The sequence below is a fragment of the Mobula birostris genome, chromosome 21 (genome assembly GCF_030028105.1).
Source record: "Mobula birostris isolate sMobBir1 chromosome 21, sMobBir1.hap1, whole genome shotgun sequence".
In the NCBI taxonomy this organism is placed as follows: Eukaryota; Metazoa; Chordata; class Chondrichthyes; order Myliobatiformes; family Myliobatidae; genus Mobula; species Mobula birostris.
In genome coordinates this window covers 7414413-7436368 of record NC_092390.1, presented here as the reverse complement: position 1 = coordinate 7436368, position 21956 = coordinate 7414413, and the positions used below count along the sequence as shown (strand labels likewise).

Here is a 21956-nt window from a genome sequence, read left to right as displayed (position 1 = left end):
TTTCTCTCCTGCCCCCTCAACTGTTCCTCTTTCTTTATGCCTTCCCCCTCTTTCTCTCCATGCTGGATTCTCTTCATCTCACCCCCAACTCCCTGTCTCCCTCAGTCTCAAAGGTCACCTGCCTAGTCACTGTCCCATAATGGGCTCTTTGAGTGGGTGCTTCTGTCAGATGGGATACTCTCTTGAATTGAAATGAGGTAACCATCCTTCAACAGTATTGGAACAGTGTTGTGGGTCACACTGCCACAGTTTGTGGGAGTCAAATGCACAGGAGTGGAAGAAGCTGCGGAGTGGTGCACTCTGCCCAACACATCTCTGACACATTCCTCACCACTGTTGGTAATACCTACATGAAGAGCTGCCTCAAAAAGGCAATATCCATCGTCAAAGATCTCCACCATCTGGGCCATGTCATTCTCTCGAAACTACCATTGGTGCAGAAGCCCAGAGTCCCACAGCACCAATTTCAACAACAACTACTTACCTTCAATGATTCAGTTCAAGAACCAACTAGCACAACCATCTGACCACTTAGTTCATAAATACAAGAGATTCTGTAGATGCTGGAAATCCAGAGTGTCACACACAAAATGCTGGAAGAGCTCAGCAGACAGGAAGCACCTACGGAGAGGTTTCTGGTCGAGACCCTTCATCAGGTTTTCATCATTCATGCCTGATCTGCTGAGTCCCTCCAGCATTTGTGTGTAATCCACTTTGATCACTGCACTAAAATGGACTTTGTGCTGCAAATACGCTGTAATTCACTTCCCTTACAGCAGGTGGGGCTAAATCAACTTGCCACTGACAACACAAGCACCAGAAATTTATAATCAACTGGCGGGGCTGAAAAATGATTTGAAACTAGTAATATCAAAAAATGGCAGGCAAGGTGAAACAGGATCTGGATTAAATCTCAAGTCTGGAAGGTATTTGAACTGTTGAGACAGATTTCCATCTAGCTGATATAGAGTGGAGGAAGTAGACAGGGTGATATTATGTTTTAATGTAACAGCGATGTGTCTTTGGAGCACTTAACTACGCTAACAGGTCCTTCTCAGAGATGAGGGAGACCTAACCATAGAACAGCTCACGCAAAATGCTGGAGGAACTCAGCAGGTCAGGTAGCATCTATGGAAATTAATAGACAGTCAACACTTTGGGCTGAGACCCTGCTTCAGGATTGAGAAGGAAGGGGGAAGATGTCAGAATAAAGAAGGTGGGGAGAGGGGAAGGAGGCTAGCTGGACGATGATAGGAGAAGCCAGGTAGAACAGCTTCTTTCCCTTTGCCATCAGATTACTGATAGTCCATGAACCCATGAATACTAGTTCATTACCAAGAGGAATTCTGCAGATGCTGGAAATTTAAGCAACACACATCAAAGTTGCTGGTGAATGCAGCAGGCCAGGCAGCATCTCTAGGAAGAGGTACAATCGACGTTTCAGGCCGGGACCCTTCGTCAGGACTGACGAAGGGTCTCGGCCTGAGATGGCGACTCTACCTCTTCCTAGGGACAATACTAGTTCATTGTTCTTTTGTAGTGTTTAAACTATCTATCCATTGATTGTAACTGATAGTAATGTTTAAAAATGCAAACACCAGGAAATCTGCAGATGCTGGAAATTCAAGCAAAACACATAAAAAATGTTGGTGAACGCAGCAGGCCAGGCAGCATCTATAGGAAGAGGTACAGTTGACGTTTTGGGCCGAGAGCCTTCGTCAGGACTAACTGAAAGAAGAGATAGTAAGAGATTCTATTTCCGAAACCCCCCTCCCCTTTCTTGATCTTCCTGTCTCTGTCTCTGGAGACAGCTTATCTACTGATGTCTACTATAAGCCTCCGGGCTCTCACAGCTACCTGGTCTATTCCTCTTCCCACCCTGTCTCTTGCAAAAATGCTTTCCCCTTCTCGCAATTCCTCCGTCTCCGCCGCATCTGCTCTCAGGATGAGGCTTTTCATTCCAGGATGAAGGAGATGTCTTTCTTTTTTAAAGAAAGGGGCTTCCCTTCCTCCACCATCAACTCTGCTCTCAAACGCATCTCCCCCATTTCACGTACATCTGCTGTCACTCCATCCTCCCGCCACCCCACTAGGAATAGGGTTCCCCTGGTCCTCACCTACCACCCCACCAGCCTCCGGGTCCAACATATAATTCTCTGTAACTTCTGCCACCTCCAACAGGATCCCACCACCAAGCACATCTTTCCCTCCCCCCCCACTCTGCTTTCTGCAGGGATCACTCCCTACGCGACTCACTTGTCCATTTGTCCCCCCCACCCCCTCCCACCGATCTCCCTCCTGGCACTTACCCGTGTAAGCGGAACAAGTGCTACACATGCCCTTACACTTCCTCCCTTACCACCATTCAGGGCCCCAGACAGTCCTTCCAGGTGAGGCAACACTTCACCTGTGAATCGGCTGGGGTGATATACTGCGTCCGGTGCTCCCGATGTGGCCTTCTATATATTGGCGAGACTCGATGCAGACTGGGAGATCATTTCGCCGAACACCTACGCTCTGTTCGCCAGAGAAAGCAGGATCTCCCAGTGGCCACACATTTTAATTCCACGTCCCATTCCCATTCTGTTATGTCTATCCACGGCCTCCTCTACTGTAAAGATGAAGCCACACTCAGGTTGGAGGAACAACACCTTGTATTCCATCTGAGTAGCCTCCAACCTGATGGCATGAACATTGACTTCTCTAACTTCCATTATTGGCCCACCTCCCCTTCTTACCCCATCCCTTATTTATTTATTTATTTATTGATTTATTTATTTTCCTTTTTCTCTTTTTTTCCCTCTGTCCCTCTCACTATAACTCCTTGCCCATCCTCTGGGTTTTCCCTCCCCCCTTTTCTTTCTCCCTGGGCCTCCTGTCCCATGATCCTCTCATATCCCCTTTGCCAATCACCTGTCCAGCTCTTGGCTCCATCCCTCCCCCTCCTGTCTTCTCCTATCATTTTGGATCTCCCCCTCTCCCTCCCACTTTCAAACCTCTTACTAACTCTTCCTTCAGTTAGTCCTGACGAAGGGTCTCGGCCCGAAACGTCGACTGCACCTCTTCCTACAGATGCTGCCTGGCCTGCTGCATTCACCAGCAACTTTTATGTGTGTTGCTTGATAGTAATGTTTTATATCTTCCATTGTACTGCTGTCACAAAGCAACATCTTTCACAACATACGTCAACGATAGTAAACCCAATTCCATTTCCAACTCAGTGCAAAGAGTCAGCGTCCTGATGCCATTTACCCTTGGGAAAGAATGTTGAGAAAGCAAGCATTGGTGATAAAAGCAGAGGGTGGCAAACAGCAAGGAAGAATTGTTTCAGTAGCAAAACCAACCGAAGGGAACAAAATCGGACCTGTTCTCTCTCCGAGGGACTTTGGGACTTGATGTTATCACTACTACAGCATAGCAATACTCTGAACACGGTAATCACTTTGCATTCAACCTTCTGTGTTCTTTCTTGTAAAACGTTTCTATAATTGATGTTTTTCCTGAGAATGCTGATTATCTGATGCCACGTGCCTGTGATGCTGCTGCAGGTAAGCGCTTCCTTGTACCTGTGTACACACTCGTGCACACGGCAATGACCCTGACCTTGGGGATCTTCAGCTGAGAGGTTTGGGAGCAGCATTGCTGGCTCTCGCTGCGCAAAACCGTGTGGTTCATTCCAGTGCGATGCTCCCTGGTGATGTGACCCCTTTGATAATGCTTCAGTGGGTTGATAAACTGCTATTCTGTGAAATGATCACCAATTTAAGGCAGCAGATGCTTGAGTCACTTGCCCTGATGTTCACCTGGGCCGTTCCCATTCCACTTCCTCAGGCAACTAAACCCAACCCAGGGCGCTGATCCGGCTGTAACACCCAGGGCGCTGATCTGGGTGTAACAGCCAGGGCGCTGATCCGGGTGTAACACCCAGGGCGCTGATCCGGGTGTAACAACCAGGGCGCTGATCCGGGTGTAACAGCCAGGGCGCTGATCCGGGTGTAACAGCCAGGGCGCTGATCCGGGTGTAACAGCCAGGGCGCTGATCCGGGTGTAACAGCCAGGGCACTGATCCGGGTGTAACAGCCAGGGCGCTGATCCGGGTGTAACAGCTCAGTTAAACATAGCTTTTCCTTCAGAGCGTGTCTGCTTCTCTCTGGCACTCTGTACTAAAACTATTATTTCAAAAAGAAATCTTAATAAAATCTTGTGGGAGATTGGACGATCGGGACAGTGGGCGCGGACGTCGGAGGCCTCTGCACAAGTGATTGCTCTCTCTCTCAATGGTGAGAGAGAGTTTGCTGCTGACTCTCGAGTTGGGGAGTGACGCTGCAGACTGTAACATTGAAACAGCAAGCTGTTAGCCTCCCCCCTCACGGCGGCAGGAGTGATATCTCTCTCCCTCGTTACTGAGAGAGAGGGTCTCTGAGGGGATGTCGAGGTGTTGGGTGGACAGCAGTTATTGATGGTCTGTAAATCATGGTGTCTGGGCGCTTGCTGTTGCTTGGTGGGGTGGGGGGGCTGATGCTTTGCCGCTGCTTGTGCATTCGGAGTGGGGAGCGGCTTCGTGGTTCCAATGCTTTTCGGGCATTCATTCTTTGGGGCTTTTTCTCCTGTTTCATGGATGCCCGTGAAGAGTAAGAATTTCGGGTTGCATACTGTATACATTCTCTGACATTAAACTGAACCATTGAAACACCCAGCAGGTCAGTCAACAACTTAGAATAGAGAAACTGATTCAGTTAGGTGCTCCTTTGTCAAAAGGCATCCCAACACGAAAAGTTCAATGTTTCTTTCTCTACAGCCATTCCTTCGAGCTCATCTGCAGAAACAGCTTAACACCTTTGATGTCTCTCTTTTTTCCTTTTCAGGGTGGATGGGGTTCTGTCAGAGTCACACTCTGTTACACCTGGATCAGTGCCCTGGGTTGGGTTTAGTTGCCTGACCTGGAGTCACACTCAGATTTTGGTTCTTTGCGGTGGTGGAACCCACTCCCAGGGGCTCACCACCGGCCACTTTTCGATATCTCAAGGACGTGGTCAAGAAGACGAGCACACACCTTCGGGGTCCCGATGCTTTGTGGCCCCGTGCACGAGCTGACTTCATGCCGGCGCTGCCTACGGAACATTGGAACAACGGATCGGCTGTCGGGGGCTCTGTACTTAGCGAATCGCGCACACTCTCTCTCTCGTTGGTTGGGCAGAGCTTGTTACTAATTCACGAGTCCGAGAACTCAGGGGAGAAAAAAGCGACAAGGTCGACTTTATCATTGCAAGTGGTTTTGTTTCTGTCTCCCCTCTCGCTGAGAGACACCCCTCTGCCTCTTTATTACAGAGAGAGACAGCCTACGGCATGTTGAGCTGTCGGATGAATGATTAGCTTTTGTCTTACTGCAGATCATGGTCTCTCTCTTGGGGGCTTGCTGTTGCTGGCCTGGAGGGGGGAGAGGAGAGGGTGCTGATGCTTTACTTTGCTGAAGAGGGGGAGGGGCGATGCTTGGCTGCTATTTGTGCATGGGAGGGGGAGTGGGGGGCTTTGGGGTTCTAACATTTTTACTGTCACCCATTCTTTGGGGCAATCCTCTGTTTTCAAGGATGTCTGTGAAGAACAGGAATTTCAGGATTTATATTGTATACATTCTCTGATAGTAAATGGAACTATTGAACGATTGAAACTGCCTCGCCAGCTAAGTATCTCCAGCATCTTCTGACTTTTATCCCAGAACAGATGGGAACCTGACAGTAATTAAAATCTTTCCCAATTTTATTTTCAAATTACACCAGATTTCAGGGCCAGAGTGAAAAGGTAGCCTCTTCCTCAGAATGAAATCCAGTTCTTTCCCCATTTCCCTGTAACTCCCCTCCTGCTCAGCAATTCATCAAACTCCCTTTAGAAAACCACAATAGAATCTGCTTCTGACATCTTCCCAGGAACTGACAGAAATTTATAAAATTGGGAGAGACAGAAGTAGGGTAGGTAGAATCTTCATCCCAGGGTAGAAATGCCAAATACTAGCAGTCATGTATTTAACGTGGCAGGGGGAGAGTTTAAGGCAGGGGTGCAGGACAACTTCTTTTACACAGCACTAGGTACCTAGAATAGGCTGCCAGAGATACTGGTGGAAACAGATAAGAGGATTTAGATAGGCAGGTGAATACACAGGGAATTGATATATATGGATCACGTGCAGGCAAAAATTTAATTTGTCATTGCATTTAGCGCAGATATTGGGCTGAATGGCCTGTTTCTGTGCTGTTCTAGTCTGTGTTCTGAGATCTGGACCCATAAAAATCATTTTATAATTTTTCCTTGCAAGGAGGTACCTGGACCCCTGCACCCAAAAGCCACCATCAATCACCTGCGCGATTAGGGGACACATTCTTCTATTGTAACACAGGGCAGTGATGGTACCTGTTCTCCTGCATTCGAATATCCTGGCAAACGCTGCCATCCCAACCACAGTAAGGATCTCGAGCCAGGACACAATCCCAACAGCTGTCATAGATGTGACAATGGGACACGGGGAGCTGAGTCACCCCACTCTGCGATCCAACGAACAAGGTCCCCTGTAATGAAAGCAGGTCACTGCAAAGTTACGTCATTGTTTTGTGCAGAGTGCGTGGTCACCCAGTGTTACTTTAATTTCCAAATCGTCACCACAATGGTGAGTCATAGACATGGTGAGGCAAGACTTTGTAGAAGCTGGAACCTGAAACAAAGAACAACTAATGGAAGAATGTAGAAAGCTGGGCAGCATCTGTGGAGACAAAGGGGTGATCGATGTTTCCGGTCGATATCCCACATCACGACTGAGTTAGACTCTGTTCTGATGCAGTCTCGACCTGAAATGTTAACTTACACCTTTTGCTTCCACAGATGCTGCCTGACCCACTGAGTTCTTCCAGCTGCTTGTCTTTGGTGCAGCAAACACACCAAGTGGGGTAGTTTGACCCATTCCTGCCATTTGACTGGGTTTTTAACCAACAAAGGAGCAACACCGATAGTTAAGGTGGTGAAGAAGGGGTTTGGATAACTTGCCTTCATTAACCAGGCACAGAATGTGAGAGCAAGGAGGTTCTAAAACCCAGGTTAGACCACAGTGACAGTCCTGTGTTCAGTCCGGGACTCTACACTCTATGACGCACTGCAGAGGCTGGAGAGGAGACTCACTGGGACGTTGCCTGAGCTGTGAGGAGAGGCAGAACGTGTTGGGTTTCTTTTCCTTGGTGCAGAGGAGGCCGAGGTGGACAGCATTACAGGGAACACAGAAAGGGTGGACACAGAAACTTCTCCCTCATGGCAGAAATGTCTACAACTGGAGAGCGTAGGTCCGGGGTATGGGGTGGGGGTTTTAGAGTTGATGAAAGCTCTGACTGAGGGGGTGGTGGAGGCAGGTGAATTCAAAACAGTGAACTAATTCAAAGAAAGATTGGGGGCGGGGGGGAGTCTGAAGTATGGGTGTAACATTGTCTTTTACTCTAAGTGAGGCGCACACGTATCACATGGTAGCGTGAAGGAATATGCAATAAGCATATTTTTACATACAACCTTTATTGATTTTTTTATTGAGATACAGAAGTTTGAGATATAGGCCCTTCCAGCCCTTCAAGCCGAGCCACCCAGTAACCCCCTGATTTAAACCTGGCCTAACCATTTACAACGACGAATTAACTTACCAGCCAGTATGTCTTTGGACTGTGGGAGGAAACCCACGTGGTCACGGGGAGAACATACAAACTCCTTCCAGGCAGCGACGGGAATTGAACCCAGATGCCTGAACTGTAAAGCGTTGTGCTAACCACTACGCTACCATCCTGTACTATTACTAAATGCTTAGTCAACCAATGTATGTACAAGATTACTCAAATATTTTTGAAGTATTAAATATACAACTCTCCTCCCTGCTTAGCTATAAACTTTAACACAATAGAGAGTGCATCTGAACTATACAGACAGTATACTATATAATACAACTACTATATACAGACATCCATATGTAACACCCCTTTCATTCGATTCCACTTATGAGACACAAAGCGTTCTGCGATCGACAATGGCTTTCGTTCTAAGAGTCCCTGCATCACCTTTACGATAGCAGGAGAGCTTATTACTGATGGTTTGGTTAGAGCAGTCAAACTCTGAAGCAAACTGATTGCCTTTAAACCAAAAGCACTCAGCAAAATTGGCACTCGCTTCTCATTTGCTTCAAAATACTGCTCCAACAGTTCAGTGTGCATACTCAATACTCGTCAATCTTTCCGATGCATCCAGCCATTTCTGATGTTTTTTAATGATCATCATCACCCGGTACTCACTCTTTATAACGCTGAGTTCCTCCATTTATGGCCTTTTTTAAAAAATCAACATCTCTGCAAGTGCTGGGCTGCTTCTTTTAAATTTTACATTGCTTGCAGTGTCCTTTTTAGTTCAAACATCTCTCTTTGCTTTAACTGATTCGTAGCTGTGTTGAGTTAGTTTTAAAAATACCTTGTTGCCAATATTATGTTTTGTAACTTAAAAACATTGAACTAATTCAAAGAAACGTGCAAAGTCTGAAATACTGGTGTAACTTTTACTTTAACCGATGATGATGTATGCAATTCACATAGTTTTGCATATAACCCAAAAAGAAATATTTAAACAAGAATGCTATATAAGATTACTCAAATATTATTGAAATAAATGCACAACAGCAGCTACTCCTACATCATTGATAAAGCTAAACTGGTGAATTGGTTTATTAATACCACACATACTGAGGTATAGGGTCTAGAACCCAATATTCTCATGGGCAGGTTTGTTGGGAAGGGTTTAAACTATTTTGGCAGGGGGTTGGGAACTGGAGTGAAGAGACTCAGGATAGGACAGATGGTAAAAAAGCAAAGATATCTTGCAGTCAGACTCTCAGGAAGGGTAGGCAGGTGATAGGGCAAAATTGCAGCCAGCAGGGTGAGTATCAGTGCACTAGGGATACAGAATCAAAAAGGGTAGCAAATACAGCACTCAAAGTGTCATATGTCAATGCACGGGGCATAAGCAATAAGGTGGATGATCTTGTTGTGCTGTTACAGATTGTCAGGTATGATGTTGTGGCCATCACTGAATCATGGCTAAAGGATGGCTGTTGCTGGAGTTGGATGGCTAAGGTTACACGTTGTATCAGAGGGATTTAAAAAGGCAGAGATCCTGCTTCGAGTTTGATTCGAAGAAGGAAGTCTGAGAGTCGGAGCGGGAGTGCGGAGGAAGACATTTTTGAAATTTTTGTTTTTTTTTTCTCCAACGGCGTTCAGAGAGGCGGGACTGCGCAGGCGTGTGACGTCGGGCAGTGCAGTGCGGCAGATTTAAAAGGAACAGAGCCTCATATAGCGAACAGCGTAGTTTGCGGGCGGCGGAGTGAGTCGGAAGCAGAGTGAAGGCTTAAGGGCTCCGGCTCAACGGGCTTAGGCGGAAAGGACTGCAAAGGTAGTAATCTCGGGATTACTGCCTGTGCCACGCGACAGTGAGAGTAGGAATGCGATGAAGTGGAGGATAAATGCGTGGCTGAGGGATTGGAGCAGGAGGCAGGGATTCAAGTTTTTGGATCATTGGGACCTCTTTTGGCGTAGGCGTGACCTGTACAAAAAGGACGGGTTACACTTGAATCCTAGGGGGACCAATATCCTGTCAGGGAGATTAGCGAGGGCTACTGAGGTGACTTTAAACTAGAATGGTTGGGGGGTGGGAATCAAATTAAAGAGGCTAGGTGAGAGGAGGTTAGTTCACAACAGGGGGATGGGAATCAGTGCAGAGAGACAGAGGGGTGTAAAGTGAGGGTAGAAGCAAAAAGTAGTAAGGAGAAAAGTAAAAGTGGCAGGCCGACAAATCCAGGGCAAGCATCAAAAAGGGCCACTTTTCAACATAATTGTATAAGGGCTAAGAGTGTTGTAAAAGAGCGCCTGAAGGCTTTGTGTGTCAGTGCAAGGAGCATTCATAACAAGGTGGATGAATTAAAAGTGCAGATTGTTATTAATGATTATGATATAGTTGGGATCACAGAGACATGGCTCCAGGGTGACCAAGGATGGGAGCTCAACGTTCAGGGATATTCAATATTCAGGAGGGATAGACATGAAAAAAAAGGAGGTGGGGTGGCGTTGTTGGTTAGAGAGGAGATTAATGCAATAGAAAGGAAGGACATAAGCCGGGAAGATGTGGAATCGATATGGGTAGAGCTGCGTAACACTAAGGGGCAGAAAACACTGGTGGGAGTTGTGTACAGGCCACCTAACAGTAGTAGTGAGGTCGGAGATGGTATTAAACAGGAAATTAGAAATGTGTGCAATAAAGGAACAGCAGTTATAATGGGTGACTTCAATCTACATGTAGATTGGGTGAACCAAATTGGTAAAGGTGCTGAGGAAGAGGATTTCTTGGAATGTATGCGGGATGGTTTTTTGAACCAACATGTCGAGGAACCGACTAGAGAGCAGGCTATTCTGGACTGGGTTTTGAGCAATGAGGAAAGGTTAATTAGCAATCTTGTTGTGAGAGGCCCCTTGGGTAAGAGTGACCATAATATGGCGGAATTCTTCATTAAGATGGAGAGTGACATAGTTAATTCAGAAACAAAGGTTCTGAACTTAAAGAAGGGTAACTTTGAAGGTATGAGTCGTGAATTAGCTAAGATAGACTGGCAAATGACACTTAAAGGATTGACGGTGGATATGCAATGGCAAGCATTTAAAGATTGCATGGATGAACTACAACAATTGTTCATCCCAGTTTGGCATAAGAATAAATCAAGGAAGGTAGTGCACCCGTAGCTGACAAGAGAAATTAGGGATAGTATCAATTCCAAAGAAGAAGCGTACAAATTAGCCAGAAGAAGTGGCTCACCTGAGGACTGGGAGAAATTCAGAGTTCAGCAGAGGAGGACAAAGGGCTTAATTAGGAAGGGGAAAAAAGATTATGAGAGAAAACTGGCAGGGAACATAAAAACTGACTGTAAAAGCTTTTATAGATATGTAAAAAGGAAAAGACTGGTAAAGACAAATGTAGATCCCCTATAGACAGAAACAGGTGAATTGATTATGGGGAGCAAGGACATGGCAGACCAATTGAATAATTACTTTGGTTCTGTCTTCACTAAGGAGGACATAAATAATCTTCCAGAAATAGTAGGGAACAGAGGGTCCAGTGAGATGGAGGAACTGAGCGAAATACATGTTAGTAGGGAAGTGGTGTTAGGTAAATTGAAGGGATTAAAGGCAGATAAATCCCCAGGGCCAGATGGTCTGCATCCTAGAGTGCTTAAGGAAGTAGCCCAAGAAATAGTGGATGCATTAGTGATAATTTTTCAAAACTCGTTAGATTCTGGACTAGTTCCTGAGGATTGGAGAGTGGCTAATGTAACCCCTTTTTTTAAAAAAGGAGGGAGAGAGAAACCAGGGAATTATAGACCGGTTAGCCTAATGTCGGTGGTGGGGAAACTGCTGGAGTCAGTTATCAAAGATGTGATAACAGCATATTTGGAAAGTGGTGAAATCATCGGACAAAATCAGCATGGATTTGTGAAAGGAAAATCATGTCTGACGAATCTCATAGAATTTTTTGAGGATTTACTAGTAGAGTGGATAGGGGAGAACCAGTGGATGTGGTATATTTGGATTTTCAAAAGGCTTTTGACAAGGTCCCACACAGGAGATTAGTGTGCAAACTTAAAGCACACAGTATTGGGGGTAAGGTATTGATGTGGATAGAGAATTGGTTAGCAGACAGGAAGCAGAGAGTGGGAATAAATGGGACCTTTTCAGAATGGCAGGCGGTGACTAGTGGGGTACTGCAAGGCTCAGTGCTGGGACCCCAGTTGTTTACAATATATATTAATGACTTGGATGAGGGAATTAAATGCAGCATCTCCAAGTTTGCGGATGACACGAAGCTGGGCGGCAGTGTTAGCTGTGAGGAGGATGCTAAGAGGATGCAGGGTGACTTGGATAGGTTGGGTGAGTGGGCAAATTCATGGCAGATGCAATTTAATGTGGATAAATGTGAAGTTATCCACTTTGGTGGCAAAAATAGGAAAACAGATTATTATTTGAACGGTGGCGGATTAGGAAAAGGGGAGGTGCAACGAGACCTGGGTGTCATTATACACCAGTCATTGAAAGTGGGCATGCAGGTACAGCAGGCGGTGAAAAAGGCGAATGGTATGCTGGCATTTATAGCGAGAGGATTTGAGTACAGGAGCAGGGAGATACTACTGCAGTTGTACAAGGTCTTGGTGAGACCACACCTGGAGTATTGTGTGCAGTTTTGGTCCCCTAATCTGAGGAAAGACATCTTTGTCACAGAGGGAGTACAAAGAAGGTTCACCAGATTGATTCCTGGGATGGCAGGACTTTCATATGAAGAAAGACTGTATGAACTAGGCTTGTACTTGTTGGAATTTAGAAGATTGAGGGGAGATCTGATTGAAACGTATAAAATCCTAAAGGGATTTTACAGGCTAGATGCAGGAAGATTGTTCCCGATGTTGGGGAAGTCCAGAACGAGGGGTCACAGTTTGAGGATAAGGGGGAAGCCTTTTAGGACTGAGATTAGGAAAAACTTCTTCACACAGAGGGTGGTGAATCTGTGGAATTCTCTGCCACAGGAAACAGTTGAGGCCAGTTCATTGGCTATATTTAAGAGGGAGTTAGATATGGCCCTTGTGGCTACGGGGATCAGGAGGTATGGAGGGAAGGCTGGTGCAGGGTTCTGAGTTGGATGATCAGCCATGATCATAATAAATGGCGGTGCAGGCTCGAAGGGCCGAATGGCCTACTCCTGCACCTATTTTCTATGTTTCTATGATAGGAAGGTAGGCAGAGGGAGTGGCGTGGCTCTGTTGGTAAAGAATGGCATCAAATCAGTAGAAAGGTGTGACATCGGTTGAGAAAATGTTGAATCCTTGTGGGTTGAGTTAAGAAACTGCAAAGGTAAAAGGACCTGGCAGTTATATACAGGCCTCCCAACAGTAGCTGGGAGGTGGACCACAGACTACAACAGGAAATAGAAAAGGTGAGTCAAAAGGGCAATGTTATGAGAGCCATGGGAGATTTCAACATGCACGTCGTTTGGAAAAATCAGGATCCCAACAGACGGAGTTTGTTGAATGAGATGGCTTTTTAGAGCAGTTTGTCATTGAGCCCACTAGGGGATCAGCTATACTGGATTGGGTGTTATGTAATGAATCAGAGGTGATTAGTGAGTGTAAGGTAAAAGAACCCTTAGGAACCAGTGATCACAATATGACTGAGTTCAACCAGGGAGAAAGTAAAGTCTAACATAGCAGTATTTCAGTGGAAGAAAGGAAATTACAGTGGTATGAGAGAGGAGTTGGCCAACGAAAACTGGAAGGAGCTGCTGGCAGGGATGTCAGCAGAGCGGCAAATGGCGTGAGTTTCTGGAAAAAGTGAGAAAGGTGCAGGACAGATGTATTCCAAAAACAAAGAAATACTCAAATGGCAAAATAGTACAACTGTGGCTGATGAGGGAAGTCAAAGCTAATGTAAAAACAAAAGAGAGGGCACACAACAAAGCCAAAATCAGTGGGAAGACAGGATTGGGAAGCTTCTAAAACCCTACAGAGAGTAACTATAAGAGTCACTAGGAGAGAAAAGATGAAATATGAAGGCAAGCTAACAAACAATATCAAAGTGGATAGTAAAAGCTTTTTCAAGTGTGTAAAAAAATAACAGAATGGATATAGGATCGCTAGAAAATGAGGCAGGAGAAATAATAACGGAGAGCAAGGAGATGGCAGATGAACTAAATAAGTATTTTGCATCAGTCTTCACTGTGAAAGACACTAGCGGTGTGCCAGATGTTGTAGTGTGCGAGGGAAGAGAAGTGGGTGCAGTTACTATTACAAGGCAGAAGATGCTCTAAAATCTGAAAGACTTAAAGGCACACAAGTCATCTGGACCAGAAGAACTGCACCCATGGTTCTGAAAGAGGTAGCATTAGAGATTGTGGAGGCATTAGAAATGATCTTTCAAAAATCATTGGACTTCGGCATTGTGCCGGAGGACTGGAAAATTGAAAATGTCACTCCACTCTTTAAGAAAGGAAGAAGGCAGAAGAAAGGAAATCATAGATCAGTTAGCCTGACCTCAGTGGTTGGGAAGCTGTTGGAGTCAATTGTTAAGGATGAGGTGATGGAGTACTTGGTGACACAGGACAAGACAAGACAAAGTAAAGTCAGCATGGTTTCCTTAAGGGAAAATCTTGCCTGACAAACCTTTTGGAATTCTTTGAGGGGATTACGAAGGATAAAAGTGATGCAGTGGATGTTGTATATTTGGACTTTCAGAAGGCCTTTGACAAGATGCCACACATAAGGCTGCTTACTAGTGGTGTTCCACAGGAGTCAGTGTCGGGACTGCTTTTTATGCTGTGTATCAGTGATCTAGATGATGGAATAGATGGCTTTGCTGCCAAGTTTGCAGATGATACAAAGATTGGTGGAGGGGTAGGTAGTGTTGAGGAAACAGGTAGGCTGCAGAAGGACAGACAGATTAGGGGAATGGGCAAGAGAGTGGCAAATGAAATACAACGTTGGAAAATGCATGGTCATGCACTTTGGTAGTAGAAATAAATGTGCGGACTATTTTCTAAATGAAGAGAAAATCCAAAAATCTGAGATGCAAAGGGAATTGGGAGTCCTTGTGCAGAACCCTAAAGGTTAACTTGCAGATTGAGTCAGTGGTGAGGAAGGCGAATACAATGATAGCATTCATTTCAAGAGGTCTGGAATACAAGAGCAGAGAGGTGATGCTGAGGCTTTATAAGGCACTGGTGAAGCCTCACCTTGTGAACAGTTTTCGGTTTCTCATCTCAGAAAAGATGTGCTGGCATTGATGAGGGTTCAGAAGAGGTTCACAAAGATTTCTCTGGGAATGAAAGGGTTATCATATGAGGAACGTTTGCTAGCTCTGGGTCTGTACTTGCTGGAATTTAGAAGGATGAGGGTGAATCTCATTGAAACCTTTCGAATGTTGAAAGGCCTAGAGAGAGTAGATATGGAAAGATCGTTTCCCATGGTGGAGGAGCCTGGGATAAAAGGGCACAGCCTCAAGATAGAGGGTCGTCCATTTAAAACAGGGATGCGGAGAAATTCCTTTAGTCAGAGTGTGGTGAACTTGTGGAATTTGTTACCACAGGCAGCTGTGGAGGCCAGGTCATTGGGTATGTTTAAGGCAGAGCTTGATAGCTTCTTGGTTGGACACAACATCAAAGGTTACAGGGAGAAGGCCGGGGAGTGGGTCTGAGGAGGGGGAAAATAAAGGATCAGCCATGACTGAATGGTGGAGCAGATTCGATGGGCCAAATGGCCTAATTCTTCTCCTTTGTCTTATGCTCTTATGGTCTAACAGCAGTTGAATTGGCGAGGTATAGGATGTTACAGACTACACATTGGGGAATGGGAAGAGAGGAGATTGGTACTTGATGATCAGCATGGAAATGGTGGGCCAAATAACTGTGTGAAGGATCTTGTTGTGGCTCTGTGGCCAAGGTTCTGCTTGAGAGCAGTTGGGCAAGTCTGAAGGTTCAGTGGGAGCACATGCTACTTCCACAGCCTCAGGACACAATCAGTTGCCCAGAAGATGAGATCTGTGGACGTTACTGGATCAGTGACCCACCCTGCTCTCACCACCCACCCTGGCAGGAGAAGGTGTGGGCAAGAGACGGGATGGGTTTAAGTCCTGTTGACCGCCTTGATCAAACAGACAGATGGCACTCACTATCTGGGCCCACAACAGAAGACAAGCCATGAGAAAGGTTCTGTCTTCTGCTCCCCAGAATCTCAATAAGCTTCTCAACATACCAAGCTCACAATAAGGGGGTTACCATCACAACCAGTGGTTTGCCAAAGCTTCACTTCAGCCAGGCCATGAAGCTCGGACTTGAGAGACACTAACCCCTAATCAGGGGATGTTGAAAGAAAGACTGCATTTACATATAATCTTGCACCACTTCAGGACTCCCAGAATGTTTACAGATGACAATGTGTAGGCAGACATCTTGTAGGGATTTAAGGCGGGAGGAGAAGATGGCGGCACGCCTGTGTGTGTGCAGCCCTCCGGTGAAAAATGATATTGTATCTGTTAAATAGGGGCCGTGGACAATTCTGATTTGATGGAGAATGGACGTGAAAGCACGGAGGAACATCTGGAGAAATTTCTGAAACGCTCGTTCGTTGCTGTCATTACTGTGTGGTCGGGAATCTTTCGGAGGGTAGGCCTCAAAATCCCCGGCCTTGCCTGCTTTTGGCAACCGAGAAGGAGGTCGAATTGTTCGGACAGAGATGGCGCTCAGTACTCGGTGTCGGAGAGCTGATCAGAGCTCGAAGTTTTTGGATGACTCAGAGTCGGATTGTGGTCGGCACGGCAGGGAGAGTTTCTCTTCCTTCTCCCGTCTGCGTGAGATGTGGGACATTTGAGAAACTTTGAACTTTACTGTGCTCACGGACTTCTTCATCAAGTATGGTATTGTTGCACTGTTTGTAACTATATGTTATAATTATGTGGTTTTGTCAATTTTTTTAGTCTTGGTCTGTCCTGTGTTTTGTGATATCACACCGGAAGAAATAATGTATCATTTCTTAATGCATGTATTAATAAATGGCAATAAAAGAGGACTACGTGTCTTCATAATCATAATTACATTTTTTGTACTGTTTCTATTCCTGTACTGTTCTATGTTCCAAGTCTAGTCACTATCTGTATAGACTGTGACAATGACTGTATTAGATGACATTGGTCTTGGGGATCAAGACCCCAGCTGTTTGATGACACAGGTCACAGGAGCTGAGATGTTAGTTGACGTCTTACTTGAAGGACACCGCCTCTGTCACTACTGCAACCCCTTGAGATGCCGGCTTGGATTTCTGTAGCGGACCTGGTAGGATTTGAACTCACCACCTTCTGGCTCCAAAGCTAAATTCCACCCACTGAGCTGCAGCTTGGGTGAAGCTATGGGGATGTGAAGTGGGTGGTTATTGGTCCATTTACTGTTGGGTAGTAGAGTGACATCACTGGTCATCCTGCCGTTACAGAACTCCATTATCCCCTCGCATCGTCAACCCGTCACATTTGTCTGTCTATTGTGAGATCAGTGTGTCTGTAGCCACCTACAGTTATTCATGGTTAATACAGTGTTAAGTACCTGGGCTCTGGCTAATACCAGGCTTTCCACAGGCTGCAGATCCTCGTACAGCCGGATCTCCTCAACGATGTGCGTGCTGGCTCCAGAACTCACCACTTTGTGGATCCAGCCGTTATCTTAAAAACAAGAGACATCCCCATCACAATGGAGATCTACAGACAATTCCCTTCCTGCTCAGTAACACTTTTGGAACAAATACAGAGTAAACCAGCAGAATAACAATTCGTCCCCTACATATCGATCCTGAATAATATGACTGGAATGCTGAGTCATTCCCTTCCAGTGGTCAGTGAGAGAAATATTTATGTCAGGCCTTTGAACAAAGTCTGGTGGGGCATCTTTTGTTTAAGAACCTCTTCTGGGGAAGTGGACATCATTAACAAGGCCAGTGTTTATTATCCAATCCTGAACTGAGGAGTCATTGGAGGGTCAAGGGTCACATGTCAGCCAGAATGCGTCATGGTGGAACTCTTCCTTCAAGTGAGTTTTCCAACAATCCAAAGTGTTCATGGTCGTTAATCCTGATCTACAAGCACCTCATTCTCAATTCACTTCTCCCGTTGGTCAGATTCAAATTCTCCCACAGACCTGGTGGGATTTGAACTCAAATCTCTGGGGCAGATCTCCATTGTACCACCACATCTGGGTTGAGATGGAAGAGAAGCTGGGATAGCTGACCGTGAGAGCAGAGACAGATTTGTGGGAGACTCGATGGAGGAAGTATGAAGGGCTTTGAGAGAAAATTTCCCCTGTTAACCAGAGGACTGAGGTTTGAGCTCCTTGGGAAAAGAACCAGAGGAGATTTGGGTTGTTCTAACTGAAGGTGAGACAGATTCAGAGGTGGGTGGATACTTGCTTAAAGGGGGAACATCATGGAGGACCGCGACTGGGAGATACTCTGGAGAAGCTGACAGAAATAATTAGGACGTGAGGAGGGGAAGCAGGACCAGGATGTGATTTTAAAATATTTTTGTATAATTTGGAGATATGATCAGAGTGCTCCAGGGCAGGACAGCAGAGTGGCACAGTATATTAGTGTAAATGGATGCTTGATGGTCAGTCTGAACTTGATGGGCTGAAGGGCATTGTCCATACTGTGACTCTACAACAAGGACAGAGGAGATGGTCAATGGGGTTGGATGTGGTTTAGCACCCGGTCAGCAGTGAGTGGTTTACAAATGCAGGGTGCTCAATACACAGGGAAACTTGCAGACAGGAAGATCCCACAAACTAGATGATCAACCAGCTGATTGGATTTATTTTGTCTGTGTTGGGTGAGAGTAGAATTGTCTGCTTTATCTCATCTACTTTGCGGGACCTGCTTAACTTTCCGAGAGGTTTAACATCTCAGTGGAAAAGGGTAACACAAGGGATTCTGTGGACACTGGAAATCCAGAGCAACACACATAGAACGCGGAGGAACTCAGCAAGCCAGGCAGCATCTATGGAGGGGAATAAACAGTCAATATTATGGGTGGAGACCTTCAGGACTGAAAAGGAAGGGGGCAGAATACAAAGAAAGAAGGTGGAGGAGGGAAAGGAATAAAAGTTAGCAGGTGATGGGTAAAACTAGGTGAGGAGGAAAGTGCGTGGGTGGGAGAGAGGGATGATATTCCTTCTTCAGCCCTTTACCACTCACCAATCACCTCCTAGCTTCTAACTTCAAACCCCTCCCTCACTCACCCACCTTCCCCCTCACCTATCTCCTGCCAGCTTCACCTCCCCCAAATCTCTTATTCCGTCTCTGTCCCTTCCTTTCCAGGGCTTGTGAGGGGCCCGGCTCAAAGCGTCGACTGTTGGTTCCCTTCTGCTGGACTTACAGAGTTCCTTCTGCATTTTGTGTGTATTGCTTGGTGGAAGAGGCCTGTCGCCCTTGGCAACCCACTGAGAACAGCATTAAAGTGCCACTCCAAATGTCTATCGTGGTCCTAAATGGGCAACATTGAGGCGAGGCCAATCACACAGTGAACTGATTCAGTGTTCTACAGAGTTAGGAAGGGAGTGTGGCTGCCGTCACAACACCCACCTGTGCCAATGAACATGACGTTGTACTGTTTACCATCCAGTGCTGTGACTGTGTCCACTACGATCTTTGTGTAGTTCACTTGCTTCTTCGTGAAGAGTGGGCGACCTCCCACAGGTCTGACCTCTTCATCCATCAGTGGATGCTTCTTCACAAAGCTCAGTACGTTGTCCGGCAGGTCATGTGACGTCCTGAATCCAGCTTTCCGAAATTCATCTGTGATGCACTGTCATGCAGAGCAGAAGCACATAGATCAGCGTAGGGCTGAGTAAGGTCTGCCCACCTCCCTTTCTCCTTCCAACGTCACCAATCTACACTAATTAATGGTTCTTCACAAAGAACAATACAAAGACTAGCATTTACATAGCATCTTTTGTGACAAAGCATTCACAGACACCCAACGATGATGGAAGCATGATTGTTGTTAATATATAGGCAACCCAGCAGCCAATCAAAACAGAGAGAAGTCCCAGCCCACAAACACCAGTGGGGATAACAACAAAATAATCTGTTTTAATTAGTTATTGTGGGATAAATGTTGGCTCAGATGTATAATGAAGTATAAATTATATTCAGTGTACTTCTCTACCTACATGTGTGCGAGATACTGCTCCAAGCAAGGTTTTCATTATATTGTATCTCACTGCATTAGTGCACACGACAATAAATTACTTGAAATTGCTTCCTGCTGCTGGTGTTGAGGGAGTTCCAGGAATTGGACTCAGTGAACATTCCGGACAGTGTGTGACTGGGAGGGGATATTACATGCCTGCTGCCCTTGGACTTCGTGATGTCAAGGTTGTAGACTTGGGAGCTGTTGAAGGAAAGTGTTAGGTGTGGCATTGCTTTTTGTAGATGATATCAATGCAGCCACAGCTTTGTCTGAGCCCCAGAACAATTCAGTGACCCGGAATTCTCACATTTACCTACTGAAGGGTCTTACCGATCCTGGACGTGGCTCTGGAACTCTGTGTATGTATCTTGACCACCGCCGCGGAGATCCCTGATCTTCCTTATACGGCCCTTCAAATGCCTTCCGGATGTCTGCAGAGGTGTACTGACAGACGGCGGATGATTCTACGTTTTGCCTTTGTTCATAGAGAAGAAATAGCCAAACATTAGTGAAATGAGAAAGACGATAATGTCACATTGTGAGGTATGTAGCAGCTGCCTCGATGTTTCAGCAGATGGCCGCAAATTCTCTGCAATACTGCAGTGAAAAACTTTGCTCGCGACAATCCATGGGAGTTAGAGGCCTTGCTATTAAACAGTGCAATATCCACAAACAATCTCAGCAGAGTTCAAGGGTCAATCCATAAAACTATAAGATACCAAGCAGAATAGGCCATTCAGCCCAAAGAGTCTGCTCCAACATTCCATCTTGGCTGATTTATTATCCCTCTCAACCCCATTCTCTTACCTTCTCCCCATAACCTTTCACACTCTTACTAATCAACCTCTCCTTTAAATATACCCAAAGACTGGGTGTCCACATCTGAGTGAGGGAATGAATTCCACAGATTCGTCACCCTCTGGCTAAAGAAATTCTTCCTTATCCCTGTTCTGATGGGAAGTCCCTCTCTTCCGAAGCTGTGTCCTTGTGATCCTAGACTTACCCGCAACAGGAGACATCCTCTCTACATCCACCCTATCTAAGGCTTTCAATATTCGATAGGTTTCAATGCGATTCCCCCTTCACTGTTTTAAACTCCAGTGAGTATAGACCAGGGACATCAAACGCTCCTCGTACATTTACACTTTTATTCCCGGAATCATTCTCTTGAACCACCTCAGCCCCAGCACATCTTTTCTTCGATAAAGGCCAGAGCTGCTCCCAATATTCTGTGAAGTCTGACCAGTGCCTTATAAAGCCTCAGCATTTCATCCTCGCTTTTATATTCTAGTCTTCTCAAGACGAATGCTAACATCGCATCTGCCTTCCTCACCACTGACTCGCCCTGCAAGTTTACCTTCAGGAAATCCTGCATGAGGACTCCCAAGACCCTTTGCACCTCTGATTTCTGAATTTTCTCCCTGTTTAGAAAGTAATCTACACTATACTCCTTCTATCAAAGTACATGATCATACACTTCCTTACACTATATTCCACCTGCCACTTCTTTGCCCATTCACCAAATCCATCCAATCCTTCTTCAGACTTCCTGCTTCCTCAACACTATCTGCCCCTCCACATACCATTGTATCAGCTGCAAACTTGGCCACAAATCCATCAATTCTGTAATCTACATCATTAACTCTTAACGTGAAAAGAAGCGGTCCCAACACCGACCCTCGCAAAGCACCACTAGTCACCAGCAGCCAACCAGAAAAGGCTCCCTTTATTCCCACTTTTTGTCTTCTGCCGGTCAGCCAACCTTCTGTCAAGGCTATAATCTTTCCTGTAATACTAAGGGTCTTATTTAGTCAGCCTTGTGTCTGGCACCTTGTCAAAGTACACAATATCCACTGAGTCACCAGTCTCCAGGAGAATCTCCAGTTGAAAATAATTCTCTGGGGTTGAAGATAAATCTTCAGGACCCTGTTGAATGCAAACCCAGAGAGAGATCACAGGGACGTGAACAACATAGTTCCTTTGATTTCATTTACCTTCAAGGCTCTAGTTATAACAACATAGCAGATGAGTCAGAAGCTTGTTTCACTGACGAGATTAATCAAGGGGTGACCAAGGCCCTGCTCCTGTTCCATTCGTTAATGGAGAGCACTGCGTGTGGAGCACAGATCGAGGGCA

The 21956-nt window shown here is 45.8% G+C and overlaps 1 protein-coding gene across 1 annotated transcript in view; it reads right to left on the bottom strand.

Annotated features, from left to right (window-relative positions):
• LOC140185994 (semaphorin-4G-like) overlaps positions 1 to 21956 on the bottom strand; it is a 146993-nt gene that overhangs the window by 22694 nt on the left and 102343 nt on the right. The window contains exons 10-13 of the mRNA XM_072239818.1: positions 20151 to 20295; positions 19211 to 19433; positions 17185 to 17300; positions 6406 to 6560 (exon numbers count right to left, since the gene is read on the bottom strand). Coding sequence (XP_072095919.1) covers positions 6406 to 6560; positions 17185 to 17300; positions 19211 to 19433; positions 20151 to 20295 — 639 coding nt within the window. The remainder of the gene's footprint in view (positions 1 to 6405; positions 6561 to 17184; positions 17301 to 19210; positions 19434 to 20150; positions 20296 to 21956) is intronic.